The 16715-nt window shown below is 36.7% G+C and overlaps 1 protein-coding gene and 1 long non-coding RNA gene across 2 annotated transcripts in view; one reads left to right on the top strand and one right to left on the bottom strand.

Annotated features, from left to right (window-relative positions):
• Positions 1–16715, top strand: part of UMPS (uridine monophosphate synthetase) — a 45193-nt gene that overhangs the window by 14454 nt on the left and 14024 nt on the right. Inside the window, exons 2-5 of the mRNA XM_036851833.1 lie at positions 2991–3144; positions 5027–5698; positions 9693–9868; positions 11426–11540. Of these exons, the coding sequence (XP_036707728.1) occupies positions 2991–3144; positions 5027–5698; positions 9693–9868; positions 11426–11540 (1117 nt within the window). The remainder of the gene's footprint in view (positions 1–2990; positions 3145–5026; positions 5699–9692; positions 9869–11425; positions 11541–16715) is intronic.
• The window catches only part of LOC118894992, a 30166-nt gene continuing 22502 nt past the window's right edge, over positions 9052–16715 (bottom strand). The window contains exons 2-3 of the long non-coding RNA XR_005019805.1: positions 11887–11934; positions 9052–9416 (exon numbers count right to left, since the gene is read on the bottom strand). This is a non-coding gene — a long non-coding RNA (uncharacterized LOC118894992). The remainder of the gene's footprint in view (positions 9417–11886; positions 11935–16715) is intronic.

Here is a 16715-nt window from a genome sequence, read left to right as displayed (position 1 = left end):
ACCTGCCCAGCGGGTATGGGTTTTGATTTTATTGCGATTGCACCCCTCCTACCTTCTCATTGTGCTTCTTCTTTGTCTTTGGGTGTAGAATATCTTTTTTGGTAGGTTCCAGCATTTTTTTTGTCTATGGTTGTTCAGCAGTTAGTTGTGATTTTGGTGTTTTTGTAAGAAGAGGTGAGCTCAAGTCCTTCTCCTCTGCCATCTTGTCTCTGCCCCCCAGTCATTATTTCTTCAAATAAGTTTTCTGCCCCTTTTTTCCCTCTCTTCTGGGACTCTTCTAATCTATAATGTGAATGTTATTCTCAATATTTTTCCCTAGGTCCCCTAGGCTATTTTTGCTTTTTAAAATGCTGGTGAAAAAATAAATAAATAAAATAAAATAAAATAAAATGCTGGTGTTTTGTTCTGTTTATTGCAGCTCTGTTAGGGTGAGTTCCACTGCCCTGTCTTCCAGATTACTGATCTTTTCTTCTGCTTCATCTTATCTGCTGTTGAACCCCTCTAGTTTATTTATCAGATCAGTTATTGTATTCTTCAGCTCTTTGACTTGTCTTTGGTACGTTTTTATATTTTCTGTCTCTTTGTTGAAGTTCTGTGTTCATCCATTCTTTTTCCTATTTTGGTGAGCATCTTTAAGACCATTACTTTGAGTTCTTTATCAGGTAAATTACTTATCTCTGTTTCATTAAGGTTTTTTCTTGGGGTTTTATCTTTTGCTTTCGTTTGGAACGTATACCTGTTTTCTCATTTTGCTTGACTCTGTGTTTCTATGTGTTAGGTGATACAGTTATCTCTTCCAGTCTTGACGGGGTGGCCCTGTTTGGGAAATGAACCTTACTGTTTAACCTTGCTCTAGTTCTTGGTTGTTTCTCAAACTGTGTCTTTGATTGTTTCACACCTGTGGGGCCCAGAAATGCAATTCCCCCTAGCAACGAGAGCACACACTCAAGTGGTGTCCCCTATTTGGGCTACATGTGCCCGCTGGCTTTGGTGTGCATCCACACCACTGGTGTGGCTGCAGGATCAGTGGAGGGTGGGGGGACAGGCTGCAGCAGAAGCATGGGGAAGCGGTGTATTCACCCACTGCCTCTGGTGGGGCTGGGGCTGTGGTGCAGGGAGGGGCAGGCAGTAGCAAGTTAGAAAGAGAGCGTAAAAATGGTGCCTGCCAGTGGCTCCATACCTGGAGAGAGCCCCAACAGAGCCCCTCTGGCAGACACTTTAAGATTGGCAAGTGAATTTACTTCACATATGATCTAGGCTTTTTTCAGACTGCAGCTTTTGTGCTGGGTCCCAGGGTGAGTGAGTCTGCACACAAGTCATTTAAGAGCAGATCTCTATTCCCTACATCCATATGGTTTTCCTGGATCCAAGCCCTGTTGGTTTTCAAAGCCAGGTGTTTTGAGTGCTCATCTCTCTGGTGTAGGTCCCAAGGGTTGGGGTGACTGATGTGGAGCATCAGGGAGAAGTTCCGTATTTGTGAGATCCCTCCTGGTTATGGGTTGCTGAAGTAGTGATGGAGTCTTTGCGAGACTATGTCTCTAACTCTCCTACCCATCTCCATGTGCCCTTTTATCCTTTGTTGTGGAGTGGCTGTTCAGCTAGTTCTCAGGTTCTTTTCAGAGGAATTGTTCTTAATGTAGTTGTAGATTTGTTGTGTCCATGGGAGGAGGTGAGTTCAGGATTTTCTTACTCCACCATCTTGAACCACCTTCCCACTTGTTTATTTTTGGTTTTATTTCTTTGCTTTTGGTGTCAAATCCAAAAAATCATTGTTAAGACCATTGTCAAGGAACTTACCGCCTGTTTTCTTCTAGGAGGTTTATGGTTTCAGGTCTTACATTCAAGGCATTAATCCATTTTGAGTTAATTTTTGTGTATGGTGTAAGATGTAGTCTAGTGTTCCCAAAGCCATTTTGTTGAAGAGACTGTCCTTTTCCCTTTGTGTATTCTTAGCTCCTTTGATGTAAATTAATTGAACATATATGTGTAGGTTTACTTCTGGGCTCTCTATTCTGTTCTGTTGACCTGTGTGTCTGTATCTATGCCAATACCGTAGTGTTTTGACTACTATTACTTTGTGATATAGTTTGAAATCAGGGAGTATGATACCTACAGCTTGGTTTTTCTTTCTCAAGATCGTTTTGGCTATCCAGGGTCTTTTGTGGTTCCATACAAATTTTAGGGTTGCTTGTTCATTTCTGTGAAAAGTGCCATTGTAATTTTTTAGAAATTTCATTGAATCTGTATATTGCTTTTAGTATGGACAGTTTAACAGTTTAATTTTTCTGATGCATGACTATGGAATATTTTTCCATTTACTTATGTCATCTTCAGTTTGTTTTGTTTGTTTTTTAAATCAATGTCTTATGTTTTTAGTGTACAGGTCTTTCACTTCCTTGGTTAAATTTATTTGTAAGTGTTTTATTCTTTTTTTTTTTTTTGGCTGTGCTGTGCGGCATGTGGGATCCTAAGTTCTCTGACCAGGGATTGAACCCATGCCCCCTGCAGTGGAAGCACGGTGTCTTAACCACTGGACTGCCAGGGAAGTCCCTGTTTTATTCTTTTTAATGCAATTGTTTTCTTAATTTCTCTTGTGAAACTTCTTAATTGAAGACTTCTGTTGGGAAAATAAAACTAGCAGGTGTTAGGTTTAGACATGACAAGCATAATGAATTACTAAGGAAAACTGTGAAGCCTAGGGGTCATCCTTAGTCTTCAGGGTGAACATCATAGCTTTTCCTAACACATTCCGTGTTGCCCTTGGAGCAGCCCTGAGTCTAGCTAAGTAGGTTAATTCTTCTGTTTTTATATTTATATTTGTAAACTGGGATTTGTGGAGAGGATGATCTAACAAAAAGGCATTTATATTTTTCTGATCAGGTTTAAGACTCTCCCTTGCTGGGTTGTTACTGTCTTTATGTTGTTACATGATTTATACACCACTTAAAATAGTAATAATAATAATTGGTTTATGTGTTGTTTTTTAACAGGTTGCAGAAATTTTATTCCAAACTGCCCAAAATGCAGGGATCAATTTTGATACTGTGTGTGGAGTACCTTATACAGCTTTACCATTGGCCACGGTTATCTGTTCAACCAACCAAATTCCAATGCTTATTAGAAGGAAAGAAACAAAGGATTATGGTAAAGTAAAAACAGTATAAGCTTTAAGTTGATATGTAACCTGATACTTTTAGAATTTGTTCTTCTAGGCACTGATGTTCATAGTCACCTTGAATATTCTTCATAGGGCCTTTAAGTTGTTATGGCCTGTGGGATTTGTTAACTGTTGTTATAAATCACCTCCCTTTCCTTTAGAGTCTAGAGGTGAAATGCTTTGTATTAATTAGGCAATGAAAAAAAGTGCTTTTTTTGTGCACCAAATGTATGAAACCCAGCATTTTTACCAGCGCTTCCCTCATCAGAAGAATGTTTTAAGAACACTTACTTTCCCAGTGTATTTATATTTAAATTGAATGAATAAAATTAATCTCTTAAAGCAATGTCAGGGAATTCCCTGGCAGTCCAGTGGTTAGGACTCTGCACTTCCACTGCAAGGGGCCCAAGTTCGAACCCTCGTTGGGGAAATAAGATCCCACAAGCTGTCCAGGGTGGCAAAAAAAAAAAAAAAAAAAAAGGCAATGTAAATGCCACATGAAATTCTACATAGAGATTTTTTTATGGGTTCATGGCAGTAGCTTATCAGGTGGGTGTTTTAAACATGGGCTGCTTTAAAACTAAATCAATCTAAAAGTATTGGAACTGACTTCATATTTGATCTTAAGAATTAATGCTTTTTTCGTGTTGTTTTATGTTGGTGTGATACTGTTTTTGTTACTTATTTTTGAAAAGAGTCCTTTTTACAGATGTGTTCTAAAAATTTTATGATGAAATCATATGATGTCTGGGATTTGCGTCTAAAAATTATGAGGGGGGAGGGTGGTGTTGGAGTTATAGTTGAAACAAGATTGCCCATGAGTTGTTAAGTGGTGAGGTGCTGTATTTGTGGAGGTTTGTTATACTATTTTGTGTAGTTTTGTTTGAAATTCTCCATTATAAAAAAATTAGACAAATATTTTTGCCACTTAGTGGCACAGTGTTTATCTATATGAGTCCCTGCCATAAGACTACTGTTTCTATTTCCTTATTATGTATCTTCAAAAATATTTCTTAGAATAAGATCATTAATTTAAAAATATACCTGTAAGTACTCGCAGTCTTACGTTCTCGTCTAAGGTGATTCAGTTAAACTTGCTGATTCTGCAAGGGAAGGAAAGGAGTTGGGGAAAGGGCAAAGACAGTACCTGTGGAAAGTTCAGAAAGTAGGCAAAATGCCCAGTATATCTATTCTGTTTCAAAATAAGATAAATTTGGTAGTGGGAAATATAAAAATGAATCTCTAAACCATGAGTCTGTAGTCTACAGCCTGAGTATTTACAGTTTGTAGATTATCTGAAAATAGTCTGCGGTAGGGGTTGGAGTGGGGAAGTGTGTTTAGTCGCATTACATTACATAGCTCATAACGCTGTGGTGATTGACCTCAATGGTTGTCGAATATTTTCCCTCCTGCATTTATGTGCTCAGAAGGCCAGTTGTTTGGCTGATATTGAATAAAGAAATTGTTAATGGAAAAAGGAATGATTTCATTGATGATATTGGGCTATTCTTTGTTTCATAACTTTCATTGACCTAGGTGATCTTGCCTTAATAAAACCTGTATTTGAAATTTTGATCATAAACACATTAAATGATGTTTTACACTGTTAAATAATTTGCTAGTTTTACTAAAAATGTTCTGTATATGTAACTTTGACAATTTTGAAATACATAGGCACTGAACAAAACAGTAATTGAAGATTCATTAGGAATTTTAAAAATAAAGTAGTTCCAAAGTAGATTATCAGAAAATATAATTGATTATCCCCCTCTTCATAAATACATGCCAAATTTATACTGCAAGATACATCTTGAGTTGGCCGAAATATATAACTTTAAAACAGAGTCAACGTAATTTTTTCTTTTCTAGGTACTAAGCGTCTTGTAGAAGGGGCTGTTAATCCAGGAGAAACCTGTTTGATCATTGAAGATGTTGTCACCAGTGGATCTAGTGTTTTGGAAACTGTTGAGGTTCTTCAGAAGGAGGGCTTGAAGGTCACTGATGCCATAGTGCTGCTGGACAGAGAGCAAGGAGGAAAGGACAAGTTGCAGGCGCATGGGATTCGTCTCCACTCAGTGTGTACATTGTCCAAAATGCTGGAGATCCTTCAGCAACAGAAAAAAATTGATGCTGAGATGGTCGAGAGAGTGAAGAGATTTATTCAGGAGAATGTTTTTGTGGCAGCTAATCACAATGGTTCTCTCCCTTCTGTAAAGAAAGGACCCAAAGAACTAAGCTTTGGTGCACGTGCAGAGCTGCCCAGGATCCACCCAGTTGCATCAAAGCTTCTCAGGCTTATGCAAAAGAAGGAGACCAATCTGTGCCTGTCTGCTGATATTTCAGAGTCCAGAGAGCTGTTGCAGCTAGCAGATGCTTTAGGACCCAGAATCTGCATGCTCAAGACTCATGTAGATATTTTGAATGATTTTACTCTGGATGTGATGAAGGAGTTAACCATTCTGGCAAAACGCCATGAGTTTCTAATATTTGAAGACCGGAAATTTGCAGATATAGGAAACACGGTAAAAAAGCAGTATGAAGGTAAGTATTATTCAGGAACCAACAAGAATCACAAATCCAGCTTAAACTGGCTGAAGAACAGAAGGAAATGTACTGGCTCACATGACGAAGTCCAGCTGTAGAAAAGCCTGTCAAGCGTGGTTGGCTCTAGGAGCTCAAGTGATGTCTTTTGGCCTTGCTTTCTCTCCAAGTCTCAGCTCTGCTTTCTTCTCTCTTGACTTCTTTCTCAGGTAGGCACACTCCTCATACCTGCCCCAGACCAATCACTCAGACCTGGAGTATAGAATACCTTTATTAGCTCACCTGGGTAATATACCCTGCTCCTGGTGATGTGAGGCTATTTTTTTTTAAAAATTTTATTGCAGTATAGTTGCTTTACAATGTTGTGTTAGTTTCTGTTGTACAGCAAAGTGAATCAGCTATACGTATACATATATCCTCTCTTTTTTTGGATTTCCTTCTCATTTAGGTCACCACAGAGCACTGAGTAGAGATCCCTGAGCTAAACAGTAGGTTCTCATTAGTTATCTATCATAGTATCAATAGTATATATATGTCAGTCCCCATCTCCCAATTCATCCCCCCCGCAACTTGGTGTCCTTACGTTTGTTCTCTACGTCTGTCTCTATTTCTGCTTTGCAAATAAGGTCATCTATACCATTTTTCTAGATTCCACATACATACGTTAATATACAATATTTGTTTTTCTCTTTCTGACTTATATGACAGTCTCTAGGTCCATCCATATCTCTACAAGTGACCCAATTTCGTTCCTTTTTATGGCTGAGTAATATTCCACTGTATACAGTTACCACATCTTCTTTATCCATTCCTCTGTTGATGGACATTTAGGTTGCTTCCATGTCCTGGCTATTGTAAATAGTGCTGCAATGAACATTGGGGTGCATGTGTCTTTTTGAATTATGGTTTTCTCTGGCTATATGCCCAGTAGTTGGATTGTGGGTCACATGGTAGTTCTAGTTTTAGTTTTTTAAGGAACCTCCATACTGTTCTCCATAGTGGCTGTATTAATTTACATTCCCACCAACAGTGCAAGAGGGTTCCCTTTCCTCCACACCCTCTCCAGCATTTACTGTTTGTAGATATTTTAATGATGGCCATTCTGACCCGTGTGAGGTGATACCTCATTGTAGTTTTGATTTGCATTTCTCTAATAATTAGTGATGTTGAGCAGCTTTTTCTGTATCAATTGAGACGATTATGTGGCTTTAATTCTTCAATTTGTTAATATGGTGTATCACATTGATTGATTTGCATATATTGAAGAATCCTTGCATCCCTGGGATAAATTCCACTTGATCATGGTGTATGATCCTTTTAATGTGTTGGATTCGGTTTGCTAGTATTTTGTTACGGATTTTTGCGTCTATGTTCATCAGTGATATCGGCCTGTGATTTTCTTTTTTTGTGATATCTTTGTCTGGTTTCGGTATCAGGGTGATGGTGGCCTCGTACAGTGAGTTTGGGAGTGTTCCTCCCTCTGCAGTTTTTGGGAAGAATTTGAGAAGGATAGGTGTTAGCTCTTCTCTAAATGTTTACTAGAATTCGCCTGCGAAGCCATCTGGTCCTGGACTTTTGTTTGTTGGAAGATTTTTATTCAGAGTTTCAATTTCATTACTTGTGATTGGTGTGTTCATATTTTCTATTTCTTCCTGGTTCAGTCTTGGAAGGTTGTACTTTTCTAAGAATTTGTCCATTTATTCCAGGTTGTCCATTTTATTGCCATATAGTTGCTTGTAGCAGTCTCTTATGATCCTTTGTATTTCTGCAGTGTCAGTTATAACTTCTTTTTCATTTCCAATTTTATTGATTTGAGTCTTCTCCCTTTATTTCTTGATGAGTCTGGCTAAAGGTTTATCAATTTTGTTTATCTTCTCAAAGTACCAGCTTTTAGTTTTATTGATCTCTGCTGTTGTTTTCTTCGTTTCTATTTATTTCTGCTCTGATCTTTATGATTTCTTTCCTTCTACTAACTTTCGGGGTTTTTTGTTGTTCTTCTTTCTCTAGTTGCTTTATGTATAAGGTTAGGTTGTTTATTTGAGATGTTTCTTGTTTCTTGAGGTAGGATTGTATTGCTGTAAACTTCCCTTTTAGAACTGCTTTTGTTGCATCCTATAGGTTTTGGGTCGTCGTGTTTTCTTTGTCATTTGTCTCTAGGTATTTTTTGATTTCTTCAGTGATCTCTTGGTTATTTAGTAGCCTATTGCTTAGCCTCCACGTGTTTGTGTTTTTTACAGTTTGTTTACTGTAATTGCTTTGTAATCTCATAGTGTTGTGGTTGGAAAGTTGCTTGATACGATTTCAATTTCTTAAATTTACTGAGGCTTGATTTGTGACCCAAGATGTGATCTATCCTGGAGAATGTTCCGTGTGCACTTGAGAAGAAAGTATATTCCGCTGCTTTCAGATGGAATGTCCTGTAAATATCGGTTAAGTGTATCTGGTCTAACGTGTCATTTAAGGCTTTTGTTTCCTTATTAGTTTTCTGTCTGGATGATCTGTCCATTGGTGTAAGTGGGGTGTTAAATTCCCCCACTATTTATTGTGTTACTGTTGATTTCCCCTTTCACGGCTGTGAGCATTTGCCTTATGTATTGAGGTGCTCCTGTGCTGGGTGCATAAATATTTACAGTTGTTATGTCTTCGTCTTCTAGGGTTGATCCCTTGATCATTGTGAGGCTATTTATGTAAACTTCTTGAACCCCAAGGTATAGTTAGGGGTAATTTCCCTAAAGAAAATGGCTGTGCTTATGCCAGAAGAAAGGGACATGGGTTCTAGGCAGGCAAAAATGACAGATGTTGGCCCTGCAGAACACAATGAGTTCTGAATATTCAAAGAATGAAAATTGCAGATAGATATAGAAAACAAGGAAAAGGTAGTATAAAGTAAGATTTATTTTTAGCAGAAAAAGATCTGTTGATATGCATCCTTTTTAAAAAATTTTGTTGAATAGGAGCTCAAGGTAGAGCATACATTAGTTTTAAAAAACTGCTTAATTCTTTACCAATTCTTTACCCATTCTTCTATGCAACTTTCTGTTATAGTGTGTATATCTCTTTTTTCACTTACCCTTACAACAGACATTTTATATTAACAGTTATAATCATCTTTTGAGATAACAATTTTTCTTAAAGTAATACATACATATTCTTAAGCTATTTCTTTAGGCGAGATTTGTCTGTAATGACTTTCTTCATGTGCTAAAGATATTGACTGTTGGGACTTCCCTGGTGGTCCAGTGGTTAAGACTCTGCACTCCCAATGCATGGGGCCCAGGTTCAATCCATGGTCAGGGAACTAGATCCCGCATGCTGCAACTAAGAGCCCTCATGCTGCAACTAAGAGCCCGCATGCCACAAGTAAGACCTGGTGCAGCCAAATCAATAAATAAATACTTTTAAAAAAAAGATTGACTGTTGAAAGAGTTATACAAACTTTCTACAAGTTTGCATATAGTTTTTTTTTTTCAAAAATCTACTTGGGTTACTGTTGTCTGCTTTTAAAATGAATACAATTGTCTATTGAAATTTGAAGAGCTAAAGAGACCTAAGGAACAAGTAGATTTGAGAGATGGTAAAGTTTCTGAGAGATCCCTACAGAATGAAAATTTGTCATCTTCAGAGGAATTTCAGTTGATATCTTCCACTCAACAAACAACCTGTCTTCACTGGACCCTTTCCAGTTGCATCAATCTTATTGGTAGTCACAAACGTCAGCCTGCAAGGAAAAACAGTCTTATCAGTTTTGCTAGTAAACTAAGTGTAGAGCTTATAAGATTTTTTTCTGCTTGTGATTTCTCAACCAGCTAACCAGGTGGACAGATAAATTTTTCACAAGTAGGTCCATTGATAATCACTAAAATTCTTGAAGTGTTTCACTATTTCATAAACATGTTATTAGGAGATTATTTCCATATTGTAGTTGGTTGGTTGGGTAAAAAGTTAAGGGTTTTTGTTTGGAAATTGACAGATATCTTTTTCCCCCTTTTCATAGGTGGTGTCTTTAAAATAGCTTCTTGGGCAGATCTAGTAAACGCTCATGTGGTTCCAGGCTCAGGAGTTGTGAAAGGCCTGGGAGAAGTAGGCCTGCCCCTGCACCGGGCATGCTTACTCATTGCAGAAATGAGCTCTGCTGGCTCCTTGGCCACTGGGAGCTACACTGAAGCAGCGGTAAGTGACAGAGGAGAGAGACTGGGGCAACAGAAGGCCAGGGCTGTGACACTAGATGTTACAGGGGAAGAAAATACCTTAATTTGGGGTCTATGGAATTGCTGTCAAAAACAAAAAAATCACCTGCTGTTTGTGTGACAGTATATTAATACTAGTTGGCTAGAATACCCTGATGGTTAATAGCATTTTATATCTTGTAGTGTACACCAAAGAAATTTGAACTGTACTCTAAGAGAGAAACATTGAAACACAGATATTGGGTCAAATAAACATATGTCTGTATTTACCTGGTCTTTAAGATAGAGGAGTTTTTTCCCTTTCACCATGAATTGAAATTGAATAGCTTTTTCCCAGATACACAGTTTCTTGGAATCTCCCGAGTCACACAGAGATGCACATTCTCATGACAGCAGCCCACATGAAGCAGCTTACCTTTTCAGTCTTTGATATTGATTGGCATTGTATGGGAGAGCTCTTAACTATAGAGTCCAGACACATTGTTTCCTTTAGTAACTCCCCATTATTAAAAATCCTTATAACACCATACATGTTAGTACCCAGCTCCAACCCCCTGCATGCCAGAAAAAAATGAGAGATGGATAATCATCTAGTTATAAAGCTCCTCTTCACATTCTCCTCTGGGCAAATTTCATAATTGGATAGTCACCTAGAAAGATAGATGGATTATCTTTGCAGATATTTTAAAGACTATTACTTTTTAAAGTAATAGGAATTTTTATTTTAATAAAATTTTTATTTTTACATGGGAATTTATTTTTCATATTTCAAAGCTTGTGGAACTGTGAAGAATTCACATGGCCCTAGGACCAGGTTTTAACACCACCCCTGAATTGACCATAAGTGTCTATGATTTCCCAACTCTCATAGCAGAGGGTCCATGAGTCAGTGCTAATATTTGGCATTCTGGATCTGGCTCAAGGACAATACATTGATTTTTGGTTGGTGGTAGTACTTAGTGGCAAGAATGGAACAGTCTGGGCCTCAGGGAAGAGCCAAATTAGAAAGGCAGACCTTCTAAGGAAACTTCTATGAATGTGAGGTAATGGTAGAGAAATTGTGGAGACAAGTTATTGGCAAACGTTAAAGAAGAGGAAAAGCTGTAGAGGTAAGATTTCTTTAGCTAGCTCTTAACAACAGAGCGGTTTTTTATGTGATGGCTGTCCTTGAATATCTATGTAGATAGGCAGTAAGTCAGTGTGGTGTTATACCATTATAAATGTATTCTAGAGTACTACTTATATCCTTTTTGGAAGTAGGTAGGTCCCCAAGCGTTATTACAAATAAGTAACGATGCAGCATCTAGATTTTAGATGCACATAATATAGGATTTTTAGTGTTTGGTTATAGGAGAAGGGGACAGAAAGGGTTATTTCAGGGTGGTCTTAATGGAGCAAGTATGTAGATTCATATCTAAGATTACCCGTTTTAGATGTAATTAGTTTAATATGAAATGAGGAAATGCATCTATGAAATAAAGTTTCTTACATTCTGTGTGGTTAAGTGCTTTCTTGTAATCTTTTATTACATTCCATTTAGGTGAGAATGGCTGAAGAGCATTCTGAATTCGTGGTTGGTTTTATTTCTGGCTCCCGAGTAAGCATGAAACCAGAATTTCTTCACTTGACTCCAGGAGTTCAGTTAGAAGCAGGAGGTAAGTCTATTCATTGGTAATGGTTTTTCCAAAATGCTTCTTTACCCAAGTAAGCAAGGACAAAATAAAACCTAGATATGCAAAAGAGCTTGCAGTCTAATTTTAGGATGAAAATCTAGAAAGCTACTTTTTGTTGAAAAATGCCCAGAAACTGATAATTTTAATTGTTCCCAACTGATGTTCCAAATATGCTGCCAAGAAAGGTGTTCTGTGCTCAAGGAGGAATGCTCTAGGTTAAACAAAATCAGACGTTTGTTTAGGACTTTGCAGAGCCTTTGATGTGCTAATGTTTACTGTGGCTCTTCAGTGTGGAGATACATGGTTCTGTCATGTCATCCAAACTTACCTGAACACGTTAACACTTTTAGCAGTCTGAGAAATGCAGTTGCAGTGGCTAAAAGAAAAAGAGCAGACTTTCTCAGTGATAGTCTCTAGTCAGTGAAGGAGTAACCTAGGTTATTAAATGTCCTTTTGGGGTTCAAAGTTGTTTTGTTTTGTTTTTTTACTTTTTTAAATTGAAATATAGTTGATTTACAATGTTGTGTTCATTTCTGCTGTGCAGAAAAGTGATTAAGTTATACATATATATACATTTTTAAAGTATTCTTTTCCATTATGATTTATCACAGAATATTAAATATAGTTCCCTGTGCTATACAGTAGGCCCTTGTTGTTTATCCACTCTATATATAATAGATTGCATCTGCTAACCCCAAACTCCCACTCCATCCCTCTCCCACCCCACCTCCCACTTGGCAACCACAAGTCTGTTCTCTGTGTCAGTGAGTCTGTTTCTGTTTCATGGATATGTTCATTTGTGTCATATTTTAGATTCCACATATAAGTGGTATCACAGGGTATTTGTCTTTCTCTTTCTGGCTTACTTCACATAGTATGATAATGCCTAGGCCTATCCATGTTGCTGCAGATGACATTATTTTGTTCTTTTTTATGGCTGAGTAGTATTCCAGTGTGTGTGTGTGTGTGTGTGTGTGTGTGTGACTTCTTCTTTATCCATTCATCTGTTGATGGCCATTTAGGTTGTTTCCATGTCTTGGCTATTGTGAATAGTGCCTCTATGAACATAGGGGTGCATGTTATCTTTTTGAATTATAGCTTTGTCCAGATATGTGCCCAGGAATGGGACTGCTGGATCATATGGCAACTCTATTTTTAGTTTTCTGAGGAACCTCCTTACTGTTCTCCATAATGGCTGCCCCAACATACATTCCCACCAACAGTGTAGTTAGGTTCCCTTTTGTCCACACCCTCTCCAGCATTGTTATTTGTAGACTTCTTAATGATGGCTATTCTGACGTGTGTGAGGTGGTGCCTCATTGTAGGTTTGATTTGCATTTCTCTAGTAATTAGTGATATTGAGCATCTTTTCATGTGTCTGTTGGCCATCTGTGTGTCTTCTTTGGAGAAATGTCTATTTAGGTCTCCTGCCCATTTTTTGATTGGGTTTTTTTTTTTAATGTTGTTGAGTTGCATGAGCTGTTTGTATATTTTCTGAAATCTAGCCCTTGCAGTCACATTGTTTGCAAATATTTTCTCCCATTCCGTAGTTTGTCTTTTCGTTTTGTTTATGGTCTCCTTTGCTGTGCAAAAGCTTGTTAAGTTTGATTAGGTCCCATTTGTTTATTTTTGCTTTTATTCTACTGCCTTGGGACTGACCTAAGAAAACATTAGTATGGTTTATGTCAGAGAATGTTTTGCCTATGTTCTCTTCTAGGAGTTTTATGGTGTCGTGTCATATATTTAAGTCTTTAAGCCATATTGAGTTTATTTTTGTGCATGGTGTGAGGGTGTGTTCTAACTTCGTTGATTTACATGCGTCTGTCCAGCATTCTCAACACCACTTGCTGCAGAGATTGTCTTTTCTCCATTGTATATTCTTGTCTCCTTTGTCAAGATTGACCATAGGTATGCAGGTTTATTTCTGGGCTCTCTATTTCTGTTCCATTGATCCATGTCTATTTTCATGCCAGTTCCACACTGTTTTGATTACTATAGCTTTGTAGTATTGTCTGAAGTCTGGGAGGTTTATGCCTCCTGCTTTGTTCTTTTTCCTCAGGATTGCTTTGGCAATTCTGGGTCTTTTTTGGTTCCATGTAAGTTTTAGGATTATTTGTTCTAGTTCTGTGAAAAATGTCATGGGTTATTTGATAGGGATCACATTAAATCTGTATATTGCTTTGGGTAGTATGGCCATTTTAATGATATTAATTCTAATCCAAGAGCCTGGGATATCTTTCCATTTCTTTAAGTCATCTTCAATTTCCTTTATTAATGTTTTACAGTTCTCAGCATATAAACCTTTCACCTCCTTGGTCAGCTTTATTCCTAAGTTTTTTTTTTTGGTATGATTTTAAAAGGTATTGTTTTTTTACATTCCCTTTCTGATATTGTGTTGTTAGTGTAAAGAAATGCAACCCATTTCTGTATGTTAATCTTGTATCCTGCTACCTTGCTGAATTTATCAGTTCTTTAGGGTTTTCTATATATAGTATCATGTCATCTGCATAGAATGACAATTTTACATCTTCCCTTCCAATTTGGATACCTTTTGTTTCTTTTTCTTGTCTGAATTCCAATACTATGTTGAATAGAAGTCATGAGAGTAGGCAACCTTGTTCCAGATTTTAGCAGGATTTCAGCTTTTCACTGTTGAGTATTATATTGGCTGTGGGTTTGTCATAAATAGCTTTTATTATGTTGATATGTTTCCTCTATAACCCACCTTGGTAAGAGTTTTTATCATGAATGGATGTTGAATTTTATCAAATGCTTTTTCTGTATCTATTTAGATGATCATGTGATTTTTGTCTTTTCTTTGTTAATGTGATGTATCACATTAATTGATTTGCATTTGTTGAACCATACTTGTAATCCTGGGGTGAATCCAACTTGGTTGTGGGGCATGATCTTTTTTATGTGTTGTTGGATTTGGTTTGCTAATATTTTGCTAATATTTTATTTGGTTTTGCTAGTAGTTTTTTGCATCTGTATTCATCAAAGATAATGGCCTGTAATTTTTTTTTTTTGGTGGTATATTTGTCTGGTTTTGGTATCAGGATGATGGTGGCTTCATAGAATGTCTTTGAGAGTATTCCCTCCTTTTCAATATTTTGGAAGATTTTGAGAAGGATTGGTATAAGTTCTTTATATGTTTGGTAGAATTTGCCTGTGAAGCCACCTGGTCCTGAACTTTTGTTTGTAAGGAGTTTTTTGTTTTTGATTTTTTTTTTTTTTTTACAGATTCTATTTCACTTCTAGTGATTGGTTTGTTCAGATTATTTATTTCTTCTTGATTCAGTTTTGGTGGGCTGTATGTTTCTAGAAAAACTTGTCCATTTCTTCTAGGTTCGCAAATTTGTTGGCATGTAGTTGTTTATAATATTCTCTTACAGTGTTTTGTATTTCTGCAGTATTGTTTATTTCTCCTTTTTTCTTTCTTATTTGGGTTCTCTCTCTTTTCTTCTTGATGAGCCTGGCCAAAGGTTTTTCAATTTTGTTTACACTGTCAAAGAACCAGCTCTTGGTTTTATTGATTTTATCTGTTGGTTTTTTTAAAAATCTTTATTTTACCTTTTTTGTCTCTGATCTTTATTATCTCCTTCCTTTTGGTGACTTTAGGTTTTGTTCTTCTTTTTCTAATTCTTTTAGGTGGTAGATTAGGTTGCTTGAGATTTTTCTAGTTTTTTGAGGAAGGCTTGTATTGCTATGAACTTCCCCTCTAACTGCTTTTGCGGCATCCCACAGACAATGTATGGTTGTGTTTTCATTGTCATTTGTCTCAAGGTATTTTTTTTAATTTCCTCTTTGATTTCATCATTGACCTATTGGTTTTTTAGTAGCATGTTGTTTAGACTCCATGTAATTGTTTTTTTCTCATTTCTTTTTCTATGGTTGATTTCTAGTTTCATGCTGTTGTGGTCAGAAAAGATGCCTGAAATAATTTCTATACTCTTAAATTTGTTGAGGCTTGCTTTGTGCTCTAGTATGTGGTCAATCCTAGAGAATGTTCCACATGCACTTGAAAAGAATGTGTATTCAGGGTTTTTTGGATGTAATGTTCTAAAAATATCAATTAAGTCTAACTGTTCGGTTGTATCATTTAGGATCTGATGCCTTATTGATTTTCTGTCTAGGAAGATCTGTCCATTGATGTGAGTGGGGTGTTAAGGTCTCCTACTAATATGGTATTCCAGTCAATTCTCCCTTTATGTCTGTTAATATTTGTTTTATGTATTTAGGTGCTCCTATATTAGGTACATATATGTTGATGAGAGTAATATCCTCTTCTTGTATTGATCCTTTTATCATTATATAGTGTCCTTCTTTATCTTTTTTTAATGGCCTTTGTTTTAAAGTCTATTTTGTCTGATACAAGTATTGTGACCCCTGCTTTCTTATCATTTCCGTTTGCATGAAATATCTTTTTCCACCCCCTCACTTTCAATCTGTGTGTCCTTTGCCCTAAAGTGGGTCTCTTATAGGCAGCATATTGTAGGCTTTTGTTTTTTTTATCCAGTCTGCCACTCTTTGTCTTTTGATTGGCGCATTTAGTCCATTGATGTTTAAGGTAATTCTTGATAGATGTGTATTTATTGCCATCTTAAATCTTTTTTTCCAGTTAATTCTGTATTTCCTCTTCTTCCCCTTTTCTTTTTGTTTTTCCTTTTGTGGTTTGATTTCCTTTTATTTTATGGTTGTGTTCTCTTCTTTTTGGTTTTTGTGAATCTATTGTGTGTTTTTGACTTGTGGTTACCCTGTTTTTCAAGTATGTTAACCCCTTCGTATATCTGCTTGCTTTAGACTGGTAGTCATATAGGCTCAAATACATTCTAAAAAAAAAGAATCTACATTTTCTTAACTCTCCTCAACATTTTATGATTTTGATGTCCTCTTTTACATCTTCATGTTTATCCTTTTGCTGTTCACTGTGGTCATCATCACTTTCACACAAAAAAATTTTATTTTTTTTCCTTTTTAATTTGTATAGTGGCTTATTTAAGTGATTCACTTTTTGATTGTAATTTTCTCTTTGATATAGCTTCTTGCTTTTCTATTTAGAGAAGAAGACCTTTATATTTCTTTTTTTTTTTTTTTAATTTATTTTTTTTTTTGCTGTGTTGGGTCTTTGTTTTTGTGCGAGGGCTTTCTCTAGTT

This window comes from Balaenoptera musculus, chromosome 4, assembly GCF_009873245.2.
Source record: "Balaenoptera musculus isolate JJ_BM4_2016_0621 chromosome 4, mBalMus1.pri.v3, whole genome shotgun sequence".
Lineage (NCBI taxonomy): Eukaryota > Metazoa > Chordata > Mammalia > Artiodactyla > Balaenopteridae > Balaenoptera > Balaenoptera musculus.
Note: the sequence above shows the minus strand (reverse complement) of the source record. Positions and strands in the feature narration are given on the sequence as shown.